This window comes from Leucoraja erinacea, chromosome 12 (assembly GCF_028641065.1).
Source record: "Leucoraja erinacea ecotype New England chromosome 12, Leri_hhj_1, whole genome shotgun sequence".
NCBI classification, from domain to species: domain Eukaryota; kingdom Metazoa; phylum Chordata; class Chondrichthyes; order Rajiformes; family Rajidae; genus Leucoraja; species Leucoraja erinaceus.
In genome coordinates this window covers 25,233,478-25,252,842 of record NC_073388.1, presented here as the reverse complement: position 1 = coordinate 25,252,842, position 19,365 = coordinate 25,233,478, and the positions used below count along the sequence as shown (strand labels likewise).

General features: G+C 41.8%; 1 protein-coding gene across 3 annotated transcripts in view; it reads left to right on the top strand.

Moving 5' to 3' along the window:
* drp2 (dystrophin related protein 2) overlaps nt 1-19,365 on the top strand; it is a 103,229-nt gene that overhangs the window by 8,334 nt on the left and 75,530 nt on the right. The window contains exons 2-5 of one of the 3 annotated variants that reach the window (XM_055643872.1): nt 4,726-4,776; nt 11,474-11,617; nt 15,946-16,102; nt 18,385-18,502. In XM_055643872.1, the coding sequence (XP_055499847.1) occupies nt 11,571-11,617; nt 15,946-16,102; nt 18,385-18,502 (322 nt within the window). In that variant the 5' untranslated portion in view covers nt 4,726-4,776; nt 11,474-11,570. Of the gene's footprint in view, nt 1-4,725; nt 4,777-11,473; nt 11,618-15,945; nt 16,103-18,384; nt 18,503-19,365 lie in introns of those variants that run through there. The other 2 variants (XM_055643870.1, XM_055643873.1) reach the window with 2 other exon arrangements.

Below are 19,365 nucleotides of genomic sequence, written 5' to 3'. Positions count from 1 at the left end.
TAGCAAAGTCCATTTGGGCGCTGTATATAAGAGGAAAATATGGGTGTCAGCTGTACAACTGCCATGTAAGTACAAAATTGAAGCAGACATCAGGTCAAGAAATTTCTCATTCTGCCTTATTGGAAGATGCCTCCATAAGATAATTCAAGACGAGGCAACAGAAATTATAGTAGTGCCTATTCAACCATGGTTTCCATTATAATTAGGTCTGCTGAAAGAAGCTCCTATATTTTCTCATAGACACGAATAGTGGTTAGTTCAACCTATCACTCGTGCACCGCATCCACTGCATGATCGTATTGATTTATTAGTTTGCAGGGTTTAAAGAGATCCTTCAAGCTTATAGGACTATCCAGCAGGACAGTTGACGTGATCACTGCAGCTTGGCGAGATGGCACAAAAAAGCAGTATGCTACCTACTTAAAACAGGGGAGAAGTTTTGTGAAGAGATACATGTGAGCTACTTTAAAGCAGAAGTAGCAGAGGTTTGGGGGTTTCTTTCAGTTTGGTTTTATGAGAAGCGACTAAGTTATAGCGCGATTATCGTTTCTCGCAGTGCCTTATCATCATATCTAGTGCTTGGAGTGGGGCAACAAATGATTGGCTCGCACCCACTGGTGACAATGTTTATGGAAAGAAGCCTAGATACAAAGTAGTGTGGAATGTGTAATGAGTATAATATTTTTTACACAAATTGGCACCAGCTGCATCCCTGACATTGGAGCAGCTACTCATAAGTTAGTCATGCTATGACACTTATTTCAGCACGAAGACGTCAGTCTTTATGCAATCTCCATCTGGATAACTCGGTCATATAAGACAAGAGGGGAGCATTTTTTGTGAATGAACTCATAAAGCAGAGCAGGCACGGATGGCTACAAGTTGGAGCTGGCAGCATACCCACCAGATCGGAGATTGTAGCTGTTTATTATGGTGAGGTTAGTAAGAACCTACGAGATGATGGAAAGTTTTCTTCATAGTTACATAAAAAAGTCTCCCAAGAGCGTGTTGGTGCAGACTATTTCATGATGGATAGAGTGTACGCTGTTGAAAGCGGGAGTGAATACAGATAATTTCAAGTCACACTACCAGGGCTGCTGGCACGTCGGCAGCCAATAGAATAGATGTTCCCCTTGATCACACTCTTGCAACAGCAAGATGGTCAGATGAACACACTTTCGGAAGTGTTATAATAAACCTCTTAACAGGTCAGGACGATTGCAGATAGAATTCTGGACCATGTTACATGAGCTGTTTGTCTGTAACTTCAAGGCTAATGGGACTGTGGTCCAGTTAAGGGCGATGTACATGTATGTAAAGTTAGCATCATGTGTTAATGGCCTGTGTCTTTTTATGGTTTATCTGTGTAGTGTGTTCACATACAGATTGGTTTACTGCATGAAACCACAGAGCTTCAAAGGCATCACGTAGTCTCGTCACGAGACTTCAAAATAAAAAAGAAAGATTAACCAAGAACTTACCGTTTGAAGTTTGATCTTTATTTTATGAGAATTAGGAGTGAGAAACTACGTGCCCTCCACTCCCAACCCTGAATCTCATAAATTTCATTTGGTAAGTCAATTAATCTTTCTATAGTTTGATTCCGGTTCAAGTGCACTGTGGTTTCATGCAGTGGTGCTGAAGATTGCTGCGCATGCGGGCTGATGGATTCTTCACGTAGTCTCTCACTCCAACTTCTCATAAAATAAAGATCAAACTTCAAACGGTAAGTTCTATTTTAATCTTTCTATTTTACAATGTTGCTCTTTGTGGAAGGAAACTTTATCCAATTACTTAGTGTGCATGATTTTCTGATCTTTCATGCAATCTGTTGCAAGATACTGCACAGCATTCAGAGATATTTCTGTCAAGTACCACCATTGGGGAAGATTTCCCAACAGAAGTATGGAGCCAGCCAAAACCCCTACAGATTTTAAATACAGCTAATTTTTAAGTTGGCACAAGAACAAAGACAGTTGTTTACTGCCAAGGTGGAAGAGGATAAAATATTTGTGTGACAAAGTGTCCGAGTAATGCAAACACTATATTAAAAAGACTGCAAATGTTCAGATATCAAAGTGGAGGCTATTTAATTATAAATCAAAATAGATAATTTTAAACCAGAAACTTTACATCTAGGATATCTTGTGTAATTGTAATGTTCCCTGACTTCGAAGTGATATTATTACACTGGAGTAGGTTCAGATAAAATCAAGAAAGAGATTCTGGGACTTTGAACATTTCAGTTATAAATATTAGCTAATGTAATTGATCAAAATATGGAACATGAAATTACCCAACTTCAAGGAAAGCTAGAAATTACAAAAAATATAGATCTCAATAACTTTTCCTAATGTAGCAGCACTAACCCAGCAAACATGAGCACACATATTGCAATGCAACGCTAGCTTATTTGAACACTTTTGGACATTCCAGTTGCTTCGACTATGATATGTTGGGATGCTTAAAGATCAAGGCTTGGATATGTGGCTTCAGTCAAGGCCATGAATTCACTTAAAGCAGCCCAGCTGCATATTACAGAAAAGATGTGAAGATAAAATCACTGTTTAGTAAAAAAAAAAGCCTGAGGGACCTTAGAATGAAAGATAGCTCTGATGGAGTGAAACTACTAAATGCAGCACAAAGAGCTCTGAGCGTCCTAGCAAATGAAACACTAAACATTAGCATACAGCAAGAAACTCTAAAAGCAAATGCAATATTGTTCTTTGTTTCAAAGGGTATAGAACTTGAAAAGAAAGATGGTTTGAAATTGTGTCGTACGTTTTTTTCTTTGCAACTAATGAATGATATACTTACAATGGAGATAGTGATGAGAAGGTTAACCAATTTGAATCTGGAATGAAAGGGTTGGCATATGAAGAAGAGTTGAATAAGTTGGGTGCACACTTACTGCAGTTTACAACAATGCTTTGCCTGCCGGTTTATCAAGAAAAATTTCCAAGTAAGTCGTCACTAATTAATGACAGAGCTGTTGAGGTCTTTGTTCTATCAGAATTGTGAGTCTATGGAATTTTCTGTGACAGAATGCCGTGCAGGCAGAATCATTGAACATATTTAAGGAGGAAATTGACAGACATTAGAAATAGAAGGGAGCGAAACAAAGGTCAGACCAGGTGTGATTTTATGGCAGTACAGGTATTGTGCAGAGGTGGGATGGTTTGTGGATGGTGATATGCAATTGGCCTACCCTTGGCTTCTATTTCTTATCTTCTTATGGTAATAACTATTTCTGGCTCATTTAACGCCCTGGAAATTCAGTTAAGTGCTTCCTGGTGTGTGTTTCTGTTAGCATCTGATATATTTACAAAATACATCAAGTGATATCGCTAGCTGTGCAATACTAATTCCGAAGGGTAACTTATTCCACATGCTCTAGTTAATTACCATCATTGATCAGTCCCGGTTTAATTGAGAGTTTTGGGATCTCACTACAATATGTCCAATATTTAAATTTTGATCTTCTATGTGTCTCCCTATCAATAAATCAACCCACAGCTATCTCAGCACATCCCTCCACCATCTCCCATTAACCTTGAGCTGTGTGAATCCTGATCAGCTGACACTCTAGTATTCCCAACCATGAATCCTTCAGGCCCTAATCTCAATGACCACCAGATCCCTGCCTGGTGTAATCCAACACACACCCTTGAAGAGCCTCTTCGGGGGGGGGGGGGGGGGGGGGGGGGGGGGGGGGGGGTGGTGATTGGGGTCACCGAGGTACGTTGTTGAGTAGAGTGACAGCCGCCGGAAAGAAGAGTGAGTGACAGCCGCCATCTCCTCGCCCCCATCATGATCACAAACAAAGCCCAGTGTTGGTCTGTAATGACTCAGCACCTATAATCCACCAACACCCTACTCTCATCCTACTCCCAGCACTCATTCTTATCTTTGGTTTGATCCAACTGCCGATTAAGTCAATTTTTGCCTTCACCTAGAACCCAATCAAATCTCCGACTGGTACATCCCTCTCCCTCATAGCCCAGAATCCAGCCTCTGTCCCAAAGTAGACATGGTTTAGATTAGTTTATTAATATCACGGGCACCGAGCTACAGTGAAAAGCTTTTGTTTGCGAGCTATCCAATCAAAGAAAAGATTATACATAAATACAAACAAGCCGGCCACAATGCAAAGATAAAGGATAAAGATACAACATTTAGTGCAAAGATATTACATTGAAGCCCAATGAAGTCAGATTAAAGATAGTTCAAATGTCACCAATGAGATAGATGGGAGGTCAGGTCCACACTAGCTGATGAGAGGACCATTCAGTTGCCTGATCACAGCTGGGGAGAAACTGTTCCTGAATCTAGGGATATGCATTTTCAAACTACTGTACTTTCTGCCTGATGGGAGAGGGGAGAAGAGGAAATGACCAGGATGAGACTGGTCCTTGATAGGGAAGTGCCTTGCCGCGAAGTGTAAATGGAGTTAATGGAAGGGAGGTTGGTTTGTGTGATGGTCTGGGCTACGTCCACAACTCTCTGCAATTTCTTGCTGTCATAAATGGAGCTATTCCCAAACCAGGCTGCGATGCATACCGAAAAAATGCTTTCTACAATGCGTCAGTAGAAGTTGGTGAGGGTTGTTGGGGGCATATGAAACACCTCAAGCCTTCTGAGGAAGTAGATGCATTGGTGTGCTTTCTTGGCCCTCTCTTTGATGTGGCTATTTCTGGACAAATTATTGGTGTTATTTATTCCTAGGAACTTGAAGTTACAACCATCTCTACTTCGGCATCATCAATGTATTCCAGGGTATGTGTACCGCTTCGCTTCCTGCAGTCAATCACTATCTCCTTTGTCTTGCTGATATTGAGGGAGATTGATGTCTTGGCACCATGGTACAAGGTTTCCAATCTCCTTCCTGTATTCGTCCTGTCATTATTCCATTTCCGGCCACCGCGGTGGTGTCATCTACAATCTTGTACATTGAGTGAGATTGGGCCAGTTGCTTTCTGTGAGTTGACCCTCAGTAAGGCCAATCTTACTTCTGCAACAGTAACCGTTGGAACAGGTGCACTCAAGTCTGTCGGGACATTCATGTACAAATAACAATAAATGCTCCAGGGTTTCAGATATGGTAGAATGTTTGCATGGAGGACACCTATAATGATGAACCACAATTTCTAAACTGAATGGGTTTAAGTTTTTGGGTTGAATTATTTATTGTCATTTAAATGCAGAGATTATTTTGTTCCCCAGATTATGGACATCACCAAAAGAAACAACAGCACTGGAGCAGAACATAAAACTATGTCTTACCCAGTCCATTTCCCAGAGCAAAACCACTCCTGTGGAATAATTTTGAGCCCCAAATGCAAAGCATTTTGATTTAGAACAAAGCAGATACTTTTAAAATCAGGCACAAATGATCAAGGACTCTTTGAAATATTGCAATTCTAGTTTGGTACTTGGCCATGAATGTGAAGTAGTTAGTGTTAAAAAAAAAAAAGAGGTGATTGTAATGATAGATTGTTATTCCAAATATTTGCCTGATTATCTTTGAGGTTTAGGACAAAGTTCACCAAGTTTCTATTTTTGGAGATTTACATGTTCATACCCACAGCCCACATTTAAGGAAGCAAGGGTCAATTAGAGAATAAATTGGACAAGGTTCAGGCAAGGTGCAGGCTAAATAGGCATGAAGTACTTTATTTTTCGGGTTGTGGTTATCATTTGCTTTTAAATCAGTATTGATGCAAAGTAAATCATATTGAAAATGGCAGCACTCCATCTATTGACAGACTGATGGAACAAGCTGCAAAGAGATTGTCTGCCAGAGCTGCAAGTGTTGTTAATGACAGATGGTTCACCACAGGACTGAACAAAGTACCAATTATGCCAGCGCTTCCAGGAGCACTTTATAAATTCAGTCCACTTTGCATAATCTCCATACCCCACTGACCAAACACATAACAGTGTAATACAATGCTGGCCATATTTTTCAAGTGAAGATAAATGAGTGCAGTTAATTGTCAGTTTTATTTTATGCATTCAGTTTTTAAAATATAGACTCCACTGGCACGGCCAGCATTTCTTCCCCAGACCCTGGTGGTCTTCTTAAGCAGATGGTGAACTTTCTAGAATTTAGACTAATGCCAATGAAAGAATAAGTGTATTTTCTCTCAGAGCGAGGCCACACGCAAATTGGAGGAACAGCACCTAATATTTTGCATCGGGAGCTTACAAACCAATAGACAATAGAGAATAGGTGCAGGAGTAGGCCAATTGGTCCTTTGAGCCAGCACCGTCATTCAATGTGATCATGGCTGATCATCCACAATCAGTACCCCGTTCCTGCCTTCTCCCTATATCCCCTGACTCCGCTATTTTTAAGAGCCCTATCTAGCTCTCACTTGAGAGCATCCAGAGAACCTGCCTCCACCACCCTCTGAGGCAGAGAATTTCACAGACTCACCACTTTCTGTGAGAAAAAGTATTTCCTCATCTCCGTTCTAAATGGCTTACTCCTTATTCTTAAACTGTGGCCCCTGGTTCTAGACTCCCCCAACATCGGGAACATGTTTCCTGCCTCTAGTGTGTCCAAGCCCTTAAATGTTTCAATGAGATATCCTCTCATCCTTCTAAACTCCATATGTTTCAATGAGATCCCTTTCTCATCCTTCTAAACCAGTGGTATGTAGAGAAACCAGTGGTCTCTCTAATTTCAAGTAACCCTTGCATTCCCTCTCTCTCCATCCCTTCCCCACCCAATTCATCCTGCTAGCGTTATTGTTCATATCCCCTCATTATCACCTCCTCCACAACCAACAACGGACCATTGTGGGCTCTTCAGTCATCGGTGCCAGCTCTGATCTGTTCTGTACCTTTCCATAACTCTAGTTTCCCTCTCCCCTGCCTGAAGAAGGGTCTCAACCCCAAAACATCGCCTATTCCTTTTCTCCAGAAATGCTGCCTGACCAGTTGAGTCACTTTTGCATTTTGTGTCTATCTCCAGTATATTTCCAAGTCAGGATTGAGTGCAAATTGGGGAGGTGCAATTCCATACATCAATTTTTTTCCTTCTTGGTCATTGAGATTATACATTTAGGAGCTGTTGTTGAAGAAGGCGAGGTAGAAAATAGCAATGCTAAATTTGTAAATGTAAAATTCAAGATTAAAATTCAATTAACTTTTTTAATTGCTTTTTGTACCACCATGCTAACATGTTTTGTGGATTAGAATCCTCAGATTCCATTCCACTACTTTTATTGTCTTACTTATTTTAAATATTAATGTCTGTCTTTCCACAATAGATAACCTCACATTTTGCCACATTACGCTTCATCTGCCAACATCTTTCTTAAGGGCCTGTCCCACCAGAATGCGGCCTAACGTGGTCACTTGAGCTGTACGGCCTCGCGGGGCCGGTCCCACTTTGATCGCCAGAGCCGTATGGAGTTGTGTGGGGCTGGTCTGGACATCGCGCGGGGCTCCTAACAACTGACACTCTCCAAAAATCCCGCACGGCAATGGCCTGTCGGCCCGCAGCCACTGAGGCCGTACGCAGCGTCTGGACGCCGAACGCAGCATCTTGACGGCGTATGCCTAGCGCGTGGCGTTGCGCGATGACGTCACCGCCCGGCGTGCTGTTGCGTGATAACATAACCGCCCGCCGCCGTACGACGTCCAAATTCAGTCGGCCCGCCTCCTGCCCAGCTGATTGGTGAGTACGATGTCGGGACCAGCCCTGCACAACTCCAGACGGCTCCGTGGTTGGAAGTGGGACCGGCCCCGCGAGGCCGTAGCCTCAAGCCACCACGTTTTGTTGCGCTCGCCGCATGCAGTCGCATGCTGGTGGGACAGGCCCTTTAACATATATCTCTCTTAACATATATTCATTTGTTGGCTCTTTGTGTCCCTTCCAATCACATTAACACATCTATCAAGTCAAGTCAAGTTTATTTGTCACATACACATCCGAGATGTGCAGTGAAATGTATCTTTGTATCAATAGCAGATTTGGCTGCTGTCTGGTGCTGATCCTTGTAGCATCCACTTGTTATAAGTTATTCAAAGTGATTATATAGAATGGCTGTCATTTCTCTGTCTCCCATTATTACCTCTCATTCCATATAAAAACAATGTTTACTTTTGCTGTTCTCTTTCCTTTTATATTCCTGTGGAAGCGCTTACTGTTCGAAACCCTTCTTCAGATTGCAGTTTCGACACAAAAGGTCACCTATTCCTTTTTTCCAGAGATGCTGCCTGACCCGCTGAGTTACTCCAGCATTTTGTGTCTATCTTCAGTGTAAACTAGCATCTGCAGTTCCTTCCTCCACCTTGAGGATATTGGTCTTGTTCATGCTGATGTGCAACTCATCTGGATTATGGAGGTTCCACCTCCCACAGAAATAGTGCACTTCCTCAGTATTGTATAGCCCTCCCTTCTACATAATCTCTTCAACTACCAATTCATCTCTTCTATCTTAATATATTTGTATTCACTTGCATATGACTCTGGTAGTAAATAGGAAACCAGACCTTTGAGATTGTGCTTTTTAACTTCTTTACTGTCTCACTAAACTCTGCCCGCAGGACTTCATCTCTCTTTCTACCTTTTCTGTTAGTAGGACCACGGCTTCTACCTTTTCATTCTTCAGAATTCTCTGCAGCTGTGAATACAGTGCGAAGAAAGACCTGGAAAGTGTGGGGAAAAAAACAGAAAGAGTGGTGCCAATAGTTTAAAATTGTGTTTTGAAACTCTTTCTGCTGTTTTTCCACACTTTTTAGGTCTCTCTTCGCACCTGAGCTTTGCTCCCTCGCCTTTTTAAATGTTGTTTCAACTCCTTTAAATTTCCAGGGCCCTCTCCAATCTTCATCACCAGTTTGATTTATGTTTCTCCCATGACCCATTGTATTCACAAGACCCTAAACTAGTTGGAAATTAGAAACAAAATTGGCACAATCATTTATTTGTCAATGGACTACATTTTGAAAATAGAAAAAGAATAAACTAGCAGGTAGTCCCTGGGTTACAACAGGATTCTGTTCCTGAGAACTGTTGTAACCCAGATTTTCCATAAATCGAAAATGAACAATAAGTGTGTGAGAGAACATCACTTGAATAGTTGAGCGAAGAGCGGCCACCAGCAGGCATCACCGGCTCAGTGTATGAGCGAGTGAGTACTCAGTGCTCTCAGTTCTGCTTGCATCAACAAAGATGTCCGTACAGGTGTCCACAAGTCGGGCACTCATAACCTGAGAAGAGCATATATGCACATCGGTGGAAGATACTGCAATGTCTTCAGGCCGATCACTTCTCACCCTGCAGTGGCTTGGGGGCCATTTACCACACAAATGATGATTGGGCAACTATTGTCACAGACTTATTTGAGGCAGAATATTGCACCCGACTCCACTATTCCCATATATTCTGCTTTTGGTTTGATATTCCCTATGTATAAACAGCACAGGGCATATTAAATACAAGGAGGCAAACTGTATTATCAAGTTGATTGAATTTCTATTCTCAGAGGTCCATTAAATTATAACATTATTATGTCCACTTTGGGCCCATGGAAATGAAAGATCAGTCCAAATGAGCAGAATGTTACAATAATTAATTCAGCTTCAAATATATCTCAAAGTGGAACCTTATGACAAAATCCCCTTAGATATATAATAAATTGAAAATGTGAGGCAAAACAATAATTACAGAACAAAAACAATCTGCCTGAGTAACTCAATGTGCCAAACAGTATCTATGGAGGCAGTGGACAGACAACATTTTGGGTTGGGACCATTCTTCAGATAATCATTTTTGTTCCAGACTCCTGCATCTGCAGTCTCTTGTGCCTCCATAGTAATTCCAACACTGTCCAAATAATTGCACAAACATTAGAAATAACATAAATCAATATTTTCTTCCATGTACCTAGAAAACATAATGGACAGGACAAATTAGATGTTGCAATGGTGCTACTAAAGACTTGCCTTTCTGAAGGATCAGATTAAATGGGTCAAATAACCTTCTTTATGTATCTAAAACCAAGATTTGAACCTAAACATATGCAATAAATATTAGTATATTATTGCACCATTGTCATATTTCTGATTATTATTGATTGTAAAGTGTCTCCATAAAGTTTTCTCACTAGCAATCAATTTATTATCAACAACTGCATGGAGTTGCCATCACAGTGTCAAGTGAAAATGTTTATTTTTCAGTTTGAAACTTTGAAAAATGTCAATGCTTACAGTAAAGGAAAGCCACTGGAAAACCAATCTATCATTTGCAGTACACTACTAGTAACACAGGGGAACCATAGAGAATATTTTCATAATCATCTATTTTCCTCACCATTTTCCTCATTATTTTCCTCACCTATTTTTATTACCAGCTACAATTGAACACATCTACGGCAAACCTAGGCACTAATCAGCAATTCCAAGAGCAAGTTAGGTTCCTAAGATATTATTACTGCAATCATATTAACATTTGGATACCACTATGGATCTTCATACTTATTATTCCATAAATTGAAAGCAACTCGTGTAATAAAACACTGTATTTGTTGCCAAGAATACATGTAAAATAGACTTGACATTTTAACTGCTACTTCTACATGTTTGCATATTCATTACAACCTAACAAACAGTATTTGTTGTAAGTAATGCAGTTTTATGCACAAGCCTGTAATAACCACTACTGTCATCAGAGAGCCCATGCTGCTGCCTTTAACTGAATATCTGTGCTATTTGTTAAATTGCAAATTTCTTGTTCATCAACCATCAAGTCCTCACACTAGTGGGCACTCATTGCTGACACATCTCCGCATTATGTTTTGAGCATACTGCACAACTGGTGTGCCTTTGCATCTTAATTACTCAACTCTGTTACTTTATAGTCATTTACAGCTGGGCAATAAATGTTATGGCATCATCATGGGTGTAATGAGTGGGTGAGATGAGAAAAAATAAATTCACACAGAGAGTGGTGAATCTCTGGAATTCTCTGCCACAGAAGGTAGTTGAGGCCAGTTCATTGGCTATATTTAAGAGAGAGTTAGATGTGGCCCTTGTGGCTAAAGGGATCAGGGGGTATGGAGAGAAAGCAGGTACAGGATACCGAGTTGGATGATCAGCCATGATCATATTGAATGGCGGTGCAGGCTCGAAGGGCCGAATGGCCGAATGACCTACTCCTGCACCTATTTTCTATGTTTCTATGTTTCTATGTAATTAAAATGAAAAATACCCAGCAGGTCAAGCAGTAGAAAAACCAAGCTTTCAGTAACAAAATCATAGTTTTAACAAAAAAAAACCACAAATTTCATGCTGTTTTACAAATTGTTCATAAATAACATAGAAGAGATTTTCATTCCCTTTTGCCAAAATACATAAATACATAATTCATTGAATATGAATACCCAAACTAATAATGGCTCAACACAACTCAATTGCTTGAAATGTTCAAAGTAATAAGTTTTATTTTGATTTATCTTTCTAGTTACCATTGTTAATTCAGGATGCTAAGAACATACATGAAAACCAAATAAGAGAACAAAATAATTGAAACACAGACATCACATCAGCACTTCGAGGAGATGAACCTCTGCTGGAACGAGATCAAGAAGAAATCTCAAAATATCAGGTAAAATTCATTTATTTTAAAACTGCTTAAAATGTTTTTGCCGGGCCTTTTTGCCTGATGAGGAATAGTTTGCTCCTAGGTGGCACAGTGGCACTGAACTGCAGGAGACAAATTAGCATCCCCCTCACCCTCTCCCTCTCTACCCCCCCCTCCCCCCCCCCCTCCCTCTCTCCCCCCCTCTCCTCCCCCCCCCTCTCTCTCCTCTCTCCCCCTCGAGCCGTGCCTACGCAGTTGTGGGCTATGTGTGAGTGGATAGGGTGGGGGATGGGGGATGGGTGAAAAGGAGCGAATGAAAGTGTTACTTGAAATTAAAGAAATCAACGTTCAAATCCTTGGTTGTAAGCTGCCCAAATGTCACTTATCCACGTATTCCAGAGATGCTGTCTGACCCACTGAGTTGCAACACCTTGTGTCCTTTTTGATAAACCAGCATCTGCAGTTCCTGCTGTGTCTCTTAATTAAATATGAATTAATATTAATATTAAGATCGCATAAATAGAATTACAATGATCAAAGCATTTATTCACTTTATTTAATTGATAAATGTTATCAATGATACCTAAATGAACTCCTTAATATTCATCTAAAATACCTTGGGAACTTTTGCCTCTGGCTGAGAAAGAAGATTGTGTCTCAGTTTTAAGACGGCAACATCAACAATACAGCTCTTTCTTGGCACTAACGGTCTAGCACAAGAGCGGAACTCGCTATCAAAACATGGAGGGGACGGGGAACACACTTTTTTGGCGGCCACGCGCGCATGTGCACACTCACACACACACGCGAGGCTTCAGAGGCTCAATCCAGCGATAAAAGCGGAGAGTTTAAAATCAGGATCACAAAAACTTGGGGGGGATGTCCCCCACCTCTCAAAACATGGGGGGGGGGCGTGTCCCCTCTGACCTCCCCCCCCCCGGGTTTTCCGCCCCTGGTCTGGCATGTATTGTTATGCTCGCTTTATGGTTGAATCCCTTGTCTACAGCCATCGCCACCTTTTTTTTGTTTCCTCCTTTGCAGCAGAGCCTCTTGTGATACCTCGAGTATGGTTGTGGATGGCTTGCCCTGAGTAACCCGCATTAATATCCAAAGCATGGGGAATTCCTGCGAAACCTACATTTTTCTGCTATGCCTGATGGTCACCCATTCCCTTTCTGCCTCTGCAGTCATCATCCGTGCTGTGATCAACTACTGAACCTGCTGCCATGTACATCTCAGTACTGCTCATGTTCCCCAGGAAATCCACCTGCAGCTCCAGCTCAGCATGGAGTCACGGAGTCATACAGCATGAAAACAGGTCTTTTGGTCCAACTCAACCAGGCAAACCAAGTTGCATAACTGGCCTGCACCTGCAAACCTGCAAATCCCTCCAAACATATCCTATTCATGTCCCTGTCCAAGTGTTTTTTTAAATGTCATAGTTGTACATATCCCTACTACTTCCTCTGGCATATGTGCACCACCCTCTGTGTGAAAAACCTAATTCTCAGATCTGTTTTAAATCTTTCCCCACTCACCTTTGACCTATTGCCTCTAGTTTTAGACTTCCATACCCTGGAAAGAAGACTGTGACCATTCACCTTATCTATGCCTCCTCATGAATGTATATACCTCTATAAGGCCATTCCCCAACCTCCTGCACCCAAAGGATAAAAGACCCAGCTTACCCAACTACTCCTGATAGCTCAAATCCTGCAGACCCGATAACATTCTCGTAAATTGTTTTTTCAGTTTAGTGATATCCTTTCTCTAGCAGGGGACCAGACCTGGACACAGTAATGTGGTTAGCCAGTTGTTACCTCCAAATCTCAGGACCAATTATTTATTTTAGTTTCAGTTCAGGAAATACTCATCTGGTCTTACTTACCATCAGTTGCCTCCACACCATCTGACCGTAACAGCTCTGATGCTGGTCTCCATGAGATGGTAAGCTTGTTTTATACCTGTCACAGCCTCCAGTGCCATGACATGTAGATCCATCTCCCCCGCTCTGCTCCCTGCTGCCGCTGACTGTATGCTTCACAGCCTTATTGCTGCCTCCTCTGCTAGGATTTCTTGCCACTCTGCGCACGAGGTAGATAGGTCTTTTATAGGTCTCTCTCTCTCTCTCTCTCTCTCTATCTCTCTATCTCTCTCTTCCTCCCACTTTCTCTTGCTCTCTTCTCTCTCCCAATTCTCTGTCACTCTCTCATACTCTTTCTCTGGGTACCGTAAATTACCCTCTGGTTGAGGATAATAACCAAAAAAGGGAAGTTGTTGGGCTTGTGTGAGGGAAATAAGTTACAGGGTACAGGAAATGGAGTGGGTGAATGGGACGAAGGGGATTGCTCCCCTGAGACCCAGCATCACATTGATAGGCGAAACAATCTCCTCTGTGTATTATAACTACTGTACATCCTCCACTGCTTGCAGTCAGTCAGTGTTGGTGTAGAATGCACTAAAGCCTTCTGCCACAAACCAGAAATGACAACATCCCATGTTTTAGAGGATGCCGTTCTGAGAGTTGAACTAAATCATGTCCATCAGGAGATTTCTTTGCTATGCCTGTGCTGCAGCTGCACAGGGTTTGCTTAATGTGGATTTCAGATGATGAAAAAAGTAAGTGTTATTTTTCTCCCACAACAGTTTTCATTATCTCGACGGATGCAAAGTTCACCTAAGGAAATTGAAATCTGTTTCTCGGAGATTTGTTGAGTAAAAATAAAATCTTAGCCAGAAAATGTTATAAACAAACTCCAGGTAATTGTACAGTGTTGAGTGAAGTCTAAGTATTTGAAAGCATCAATATAAATCAATTTAAATCACAAACCATTGCATTCAGCTGCCAGATAGTCAGAGCGTGGAGGTGTGAGTTGAGCTTAGCAGCTCAGCAATAAAAGCAGGATTTAGATTCCATTTACAAATATATTTCTTTAAATAAAATATGTATAGAAGGGAGTGAATCATAAATTCTGTACCGAGTGAATGGTATCTTTGACATTTCCATTTTTTGCATGTCTAATTTAGTTCAGCACCTTGGAATTTTAATCAGAACAAACAAACAACAAAAATATCCCTGTCTTCCTGATGCAAAAAGAAAATGTTTAATTCAGTGAGCAACTAAATACTACCTATCTTGGGAAAGCCAAGTATGGTTTGATCATTGTTGCAGAGTTTGTACTGTCCACCCACCCCCTTTAGCAAGTGTCAGACAAAACAGAAAAGTCCTGGTTTAATTCCCTATGAATACAGTATCAGATAATCACAGTGGGAACCAAATGACAGCACAATTGACCTCAGTGCCTCCTATTTGAGATTGAAAAATGCTGTTATTAACTTCACCTTTTGAAGTTAATCCCTGTGCGTCATATATGGGGAGCCCAAGAGAATGCAACACCACATTTGATCATCATGCACAATGTAATTGAGCAGCCTGCAGCCAGCCTCAGAAATAACTGAGGGCTTTTCAATAGAGAGAGAAATACTGGAAGCCCTCCGTAACCTTCAGAAATGTGGCCAATTGAAGATTCAGAGTAACCCCCCCCCTCGCCTTTGGCCACTTGCTACACATTGTCCTGCCATTCTTCTCTCCCAGCTTTCTCTCCCCTCCCACCCACCACAATCCCTTGAAGAAGGCTCCCAAACGGAAACACAACGACAGACGACCTTTGTGCTGGACATGGGGGGCCGGCCGGAGGCTGTGTTGATTAACGGGTTAAAGCCGGCACATCTGGACATTGACCAACCGGTGCTGGTTGCCCAACCTCGGCCTCGAGGGCGCCCCCCTTCACGGCTCCCTCCGCCTGTCACTCCACCTTGTCTTCCACCGGTCCCTCGACCTGTCCCTCCACCTGTGCCTCCGCCAGCCCCACGATCAGCTAACCTCCGCACGCGAGCCGGCTGGGTTGTGCGCCCGCCGGTGCGTTTCGTGCCTCTAGTCCTTGGGGGGAGGGGGGTCCTCTGGCGGCTCCCAAGGATCGGGCCATCCCAACTATCAAACACCTCGGCACGGGAATGGTTGAGTCCAGAGGCGGTCCTTAGCTAGAGGGATAAAAGGCAAGGGTTTGGGTGCCATCTTCCTCTTGCGGACTTCTCTGATACCAAGAAGGACATTATTAAAGATACCTCCTGAAACACCTGGCTCCTTGATTTCATTTCGGGACTTACGCCCCACAATATGGCTGATCATTGGGCGGCGTGGACTTAATGGGCTGCAGGGCATGTTTCCACTGCATCACTGAAGTAAAACCTGTGTTCCTGCCACCCTACTTACCTTTGCTGAAGGCCACACTAACTATTTGAAAGCTAATAATTCTGCCCCCACCCACTGCCTTCCTTCTTTCTGTCCAAAGGGCTCGGTTGGAAGCGCTCTCAGATCACAGTGGAAAGCTGCAGCTGTCCTTGCAGGAGATCATTGACTGGCTGACTGTGAAAGACGAAGAGTTGTCGGAGCAGCTACCCTTCACAGGGGACATCAGTGCAGTGCAGCGATACAATGAATTCCACTCGGTGAGTTGCCACCGGGTTGAAGGAAACAATCAGCAGCATCTCTTGCAAACTCCCATATTAACAACAATCTCTCATTCTGACTATATTTAACTTTGTTATTTTCCCAACTCTCCTAAAGAGAAGGCATTCTAAAAAAAAAGTGTGTATGCCAGACTTGTTTCTATGAATGTGTCATTTTGCGATAATAACCTAAGAAGGAAATAGCAAAGTAGAGAATTTGTAACTAATGGTGTACAAAAGGGTGTAGATTACAGCATGGTAGCTTCCCAGAAATTCTGGTGGCTGATGTTTTTCTCATAACTGAGCAAGAAATTCCGAGATGTAGTCAATTGATCGCAGTCAGGCAGGAGAAGAGTGGAGTACAGTTCCTAGAGCAAAGTTTATCGCCAGCTTCATTATTGTCACCATAGATCAGAACTATATCATCTTAAAATAAAAAAAACAGGACTGGCAATGTTACAGCTATGGGCCTGTCCCACTTACAAGACTTTTTCGGTGACTGCCGGCACCCGCCATAGGTCATTGCAGGTCGCTGAAAATTTTCAACATGTTGAAAATTCAGCGGCGACCAGAAAGAATCTACGACTGTTTGGGCGACTGAGGAGACTACTCACGACCACATAGGCGACGCCCTGGTGACATGTCGCGGGGTGAAGCCTGTATGGTCGTGAGTAGTCGCCCAAAGAGTCGTACCTTGTTCTGGTCGCTGCTGGATTTTCAACATGTTGAAAATTTTCGGCTACCTGCAAAGACCTATGACAAGTGCCAGCAGTCGCCAAAAAAGTTGCGTAAGTGGGACAGGCCCATAAAGTTGATAAGGAATGACTTTGATTCTGTAAAACATTCAATATTATTCCCTACAAAACTCTTTCCCAGTATTTCATATTATTCTCATTTCCTGCATATTTTACTGTATGTACTTCAGACATTTGAAAACTGTGTTATTTCAAACTCAGGCCTAGAAAATGGATTTCACTCATTTTTTATATGTTCGATGAGTCACACATTTCGCCCTAACTGCAAATCTGATGCTATTAAACAAATCGGGACAATCTCACTTTAAGAAACCACAATTGTAGCTTTCTGCCATTTAGAAGAGTTGGCAGCTCATGCACAGCAGCTGGTTGCTGAAACTGACAGCTGACATCTCATTCACTGGAAAGTGGGTCAGGACTGTTATACATCTTCCTACATGTCAGCTATGCAGGTTGCCATGAAGATGAGGGAAGATGTGCGAGAGGGGCAGAAAATAGAGGGGGGGGGGGATGGTTGAGTGAGGAGAAGTTAATTGGGGCAGGGTGAATTTAGTGTGAGGAGACATCAAAGGGAAAGGAGAAATATATCAGCATGTTTTCAAGTACTGCCTATTGTCAGAGAGGGGGAAACAGTGCAGTAGATGACAGGGGCCCCTAAATGGAGTGGCATGACCGAGCCCCAAGTTGTGATCAGTACACTGTCTTAGGTATCACCAGGGTACAGATCGCAGCTTCAAGAGCACAAACAAAATGACCTTTGGCAGTGCTGCAGCTTTGCAAAAGGGCAGCATGTGGCAGTCAATGTTGTCCCCGTCAGTGAAAATAACACCAACATGCCAGCAGGGATCTTTTCATTCTTTTGATTCCCATCATATTCTGTGATATACTAGTTGTGAACTACATGGGCGGTAGGTTGTGAATCAGTGAGATAGAAACACATGCCACGCACATTGATGAAGTTATTTCGTACCTAAAAGATAATGGAAAAATGACCCCAGTGTAAGGTTAAATCATGACAGGCAGTGCCAAGTCTAATTTTACAACAGGCAGTACTTGAAAACATGCAAACCCCTGTTTATTTTCCCCGACATGTAGCCCCCACATTGAGGGCTACATGCTGCCATTTTGCCAGCTAGGAACACTGACAAAGACCATTTCAATAGTGCTCTAGAAGCTACAATCATGGCCCTGTCATCCCTGTGGCAGTCACCCAGTTGATATATTAAACACAGGCACTATTGTTTTTTACTGGTTCGATTTCTGGCTTCAGTGTCATTCATCCAAGCCCCAGCCATCCCAATAGGATATCTGTTTATGAATAGGCTGCAAGTTACATTTCCTGATCAGATTACTGCTCTAATGGGTACCTAAAACAAAATGTTGTCAAGACTACACATAATTTCAAATTGACTTCCAGATTAAAGTTCAACAAACAATTATATTCTACTCAAGCAATTTATTAATCTAATGTCTGAATATGATTTCTGCTCCTAAATTAAATTTTCTTTCCACATGGCTTCAATAAAGACTTTCATGGAAGATGTAAAGACTAAAGGACCATTCATATTGGCAACGTTGGAGTCAGCTCAAGCATTTCTATCCCAGCATCCTCTTGAAGAGACAGAGGAATCAACACCAGATAAAGGTCATCATGTTATCATGCTTGCCTGTGGCTTTATTTGTGCCATCATAGTATAGATATAGTATGACCAGTGCTTTAGAAACCAAAATGGATGGATGTACTGCCCTTGAACCCCTGCCGTTTGTTTATTAATCTCTTTGGCCATAAAAATTATTTTTACTTTTGTCTTACAAATGCCAAAGGGATTTATTGCAATGATAAAACCACCCAAGAGAGATATAAAATTGGTCCTCCTCTGAGGCGCCTCTCACTGTAAGCTCTTGCATCTGGGATCTGAACCCTAGTTTGTACCCTCTATTCATGTTATGAAGATTCCGTTTCATTTAAATTATAGACCACGAGGTTACAACATTTTGTGAGTTTCTGGAAATGTTGCTGTTCCATCATTTTCCTCTCTGTGCTCTTTGCAGACCATATGGTTAGTAAATGAAATTATATTAAAGTCAAGGCTATAAATTTGATCCCAAACCTGCTTGTACTTCCTGTCAACAGTTGTGCCCCTGAAATGGGGCCCATTAACTTTTAACTTGGCAATGAAAGAATTAGATGAAGAAATAAATATTTTAAAATGTTAACCAAATTCTAATATTGCAACAGTGAGCTTGTAGAAACAAAACAACACAATTTTAACATTTTAATAATTGCATCATCCCACTTTTATACAACTTTTATTTCTCTATAACCCTACATGTAAGCGATTGTCAATATAATTTTTCTTTCACTTTCTCTGTCTTATTTCCCTCATTATTTTGGCAATTAGATGACAGAAGTGGTAAGAACACCACAAATCCACCCACAAGTGTTTATGCTATATCCAAGCCCATACTCACTCTAGCCATTTTACTCCATAACCCTACTAAATTGGA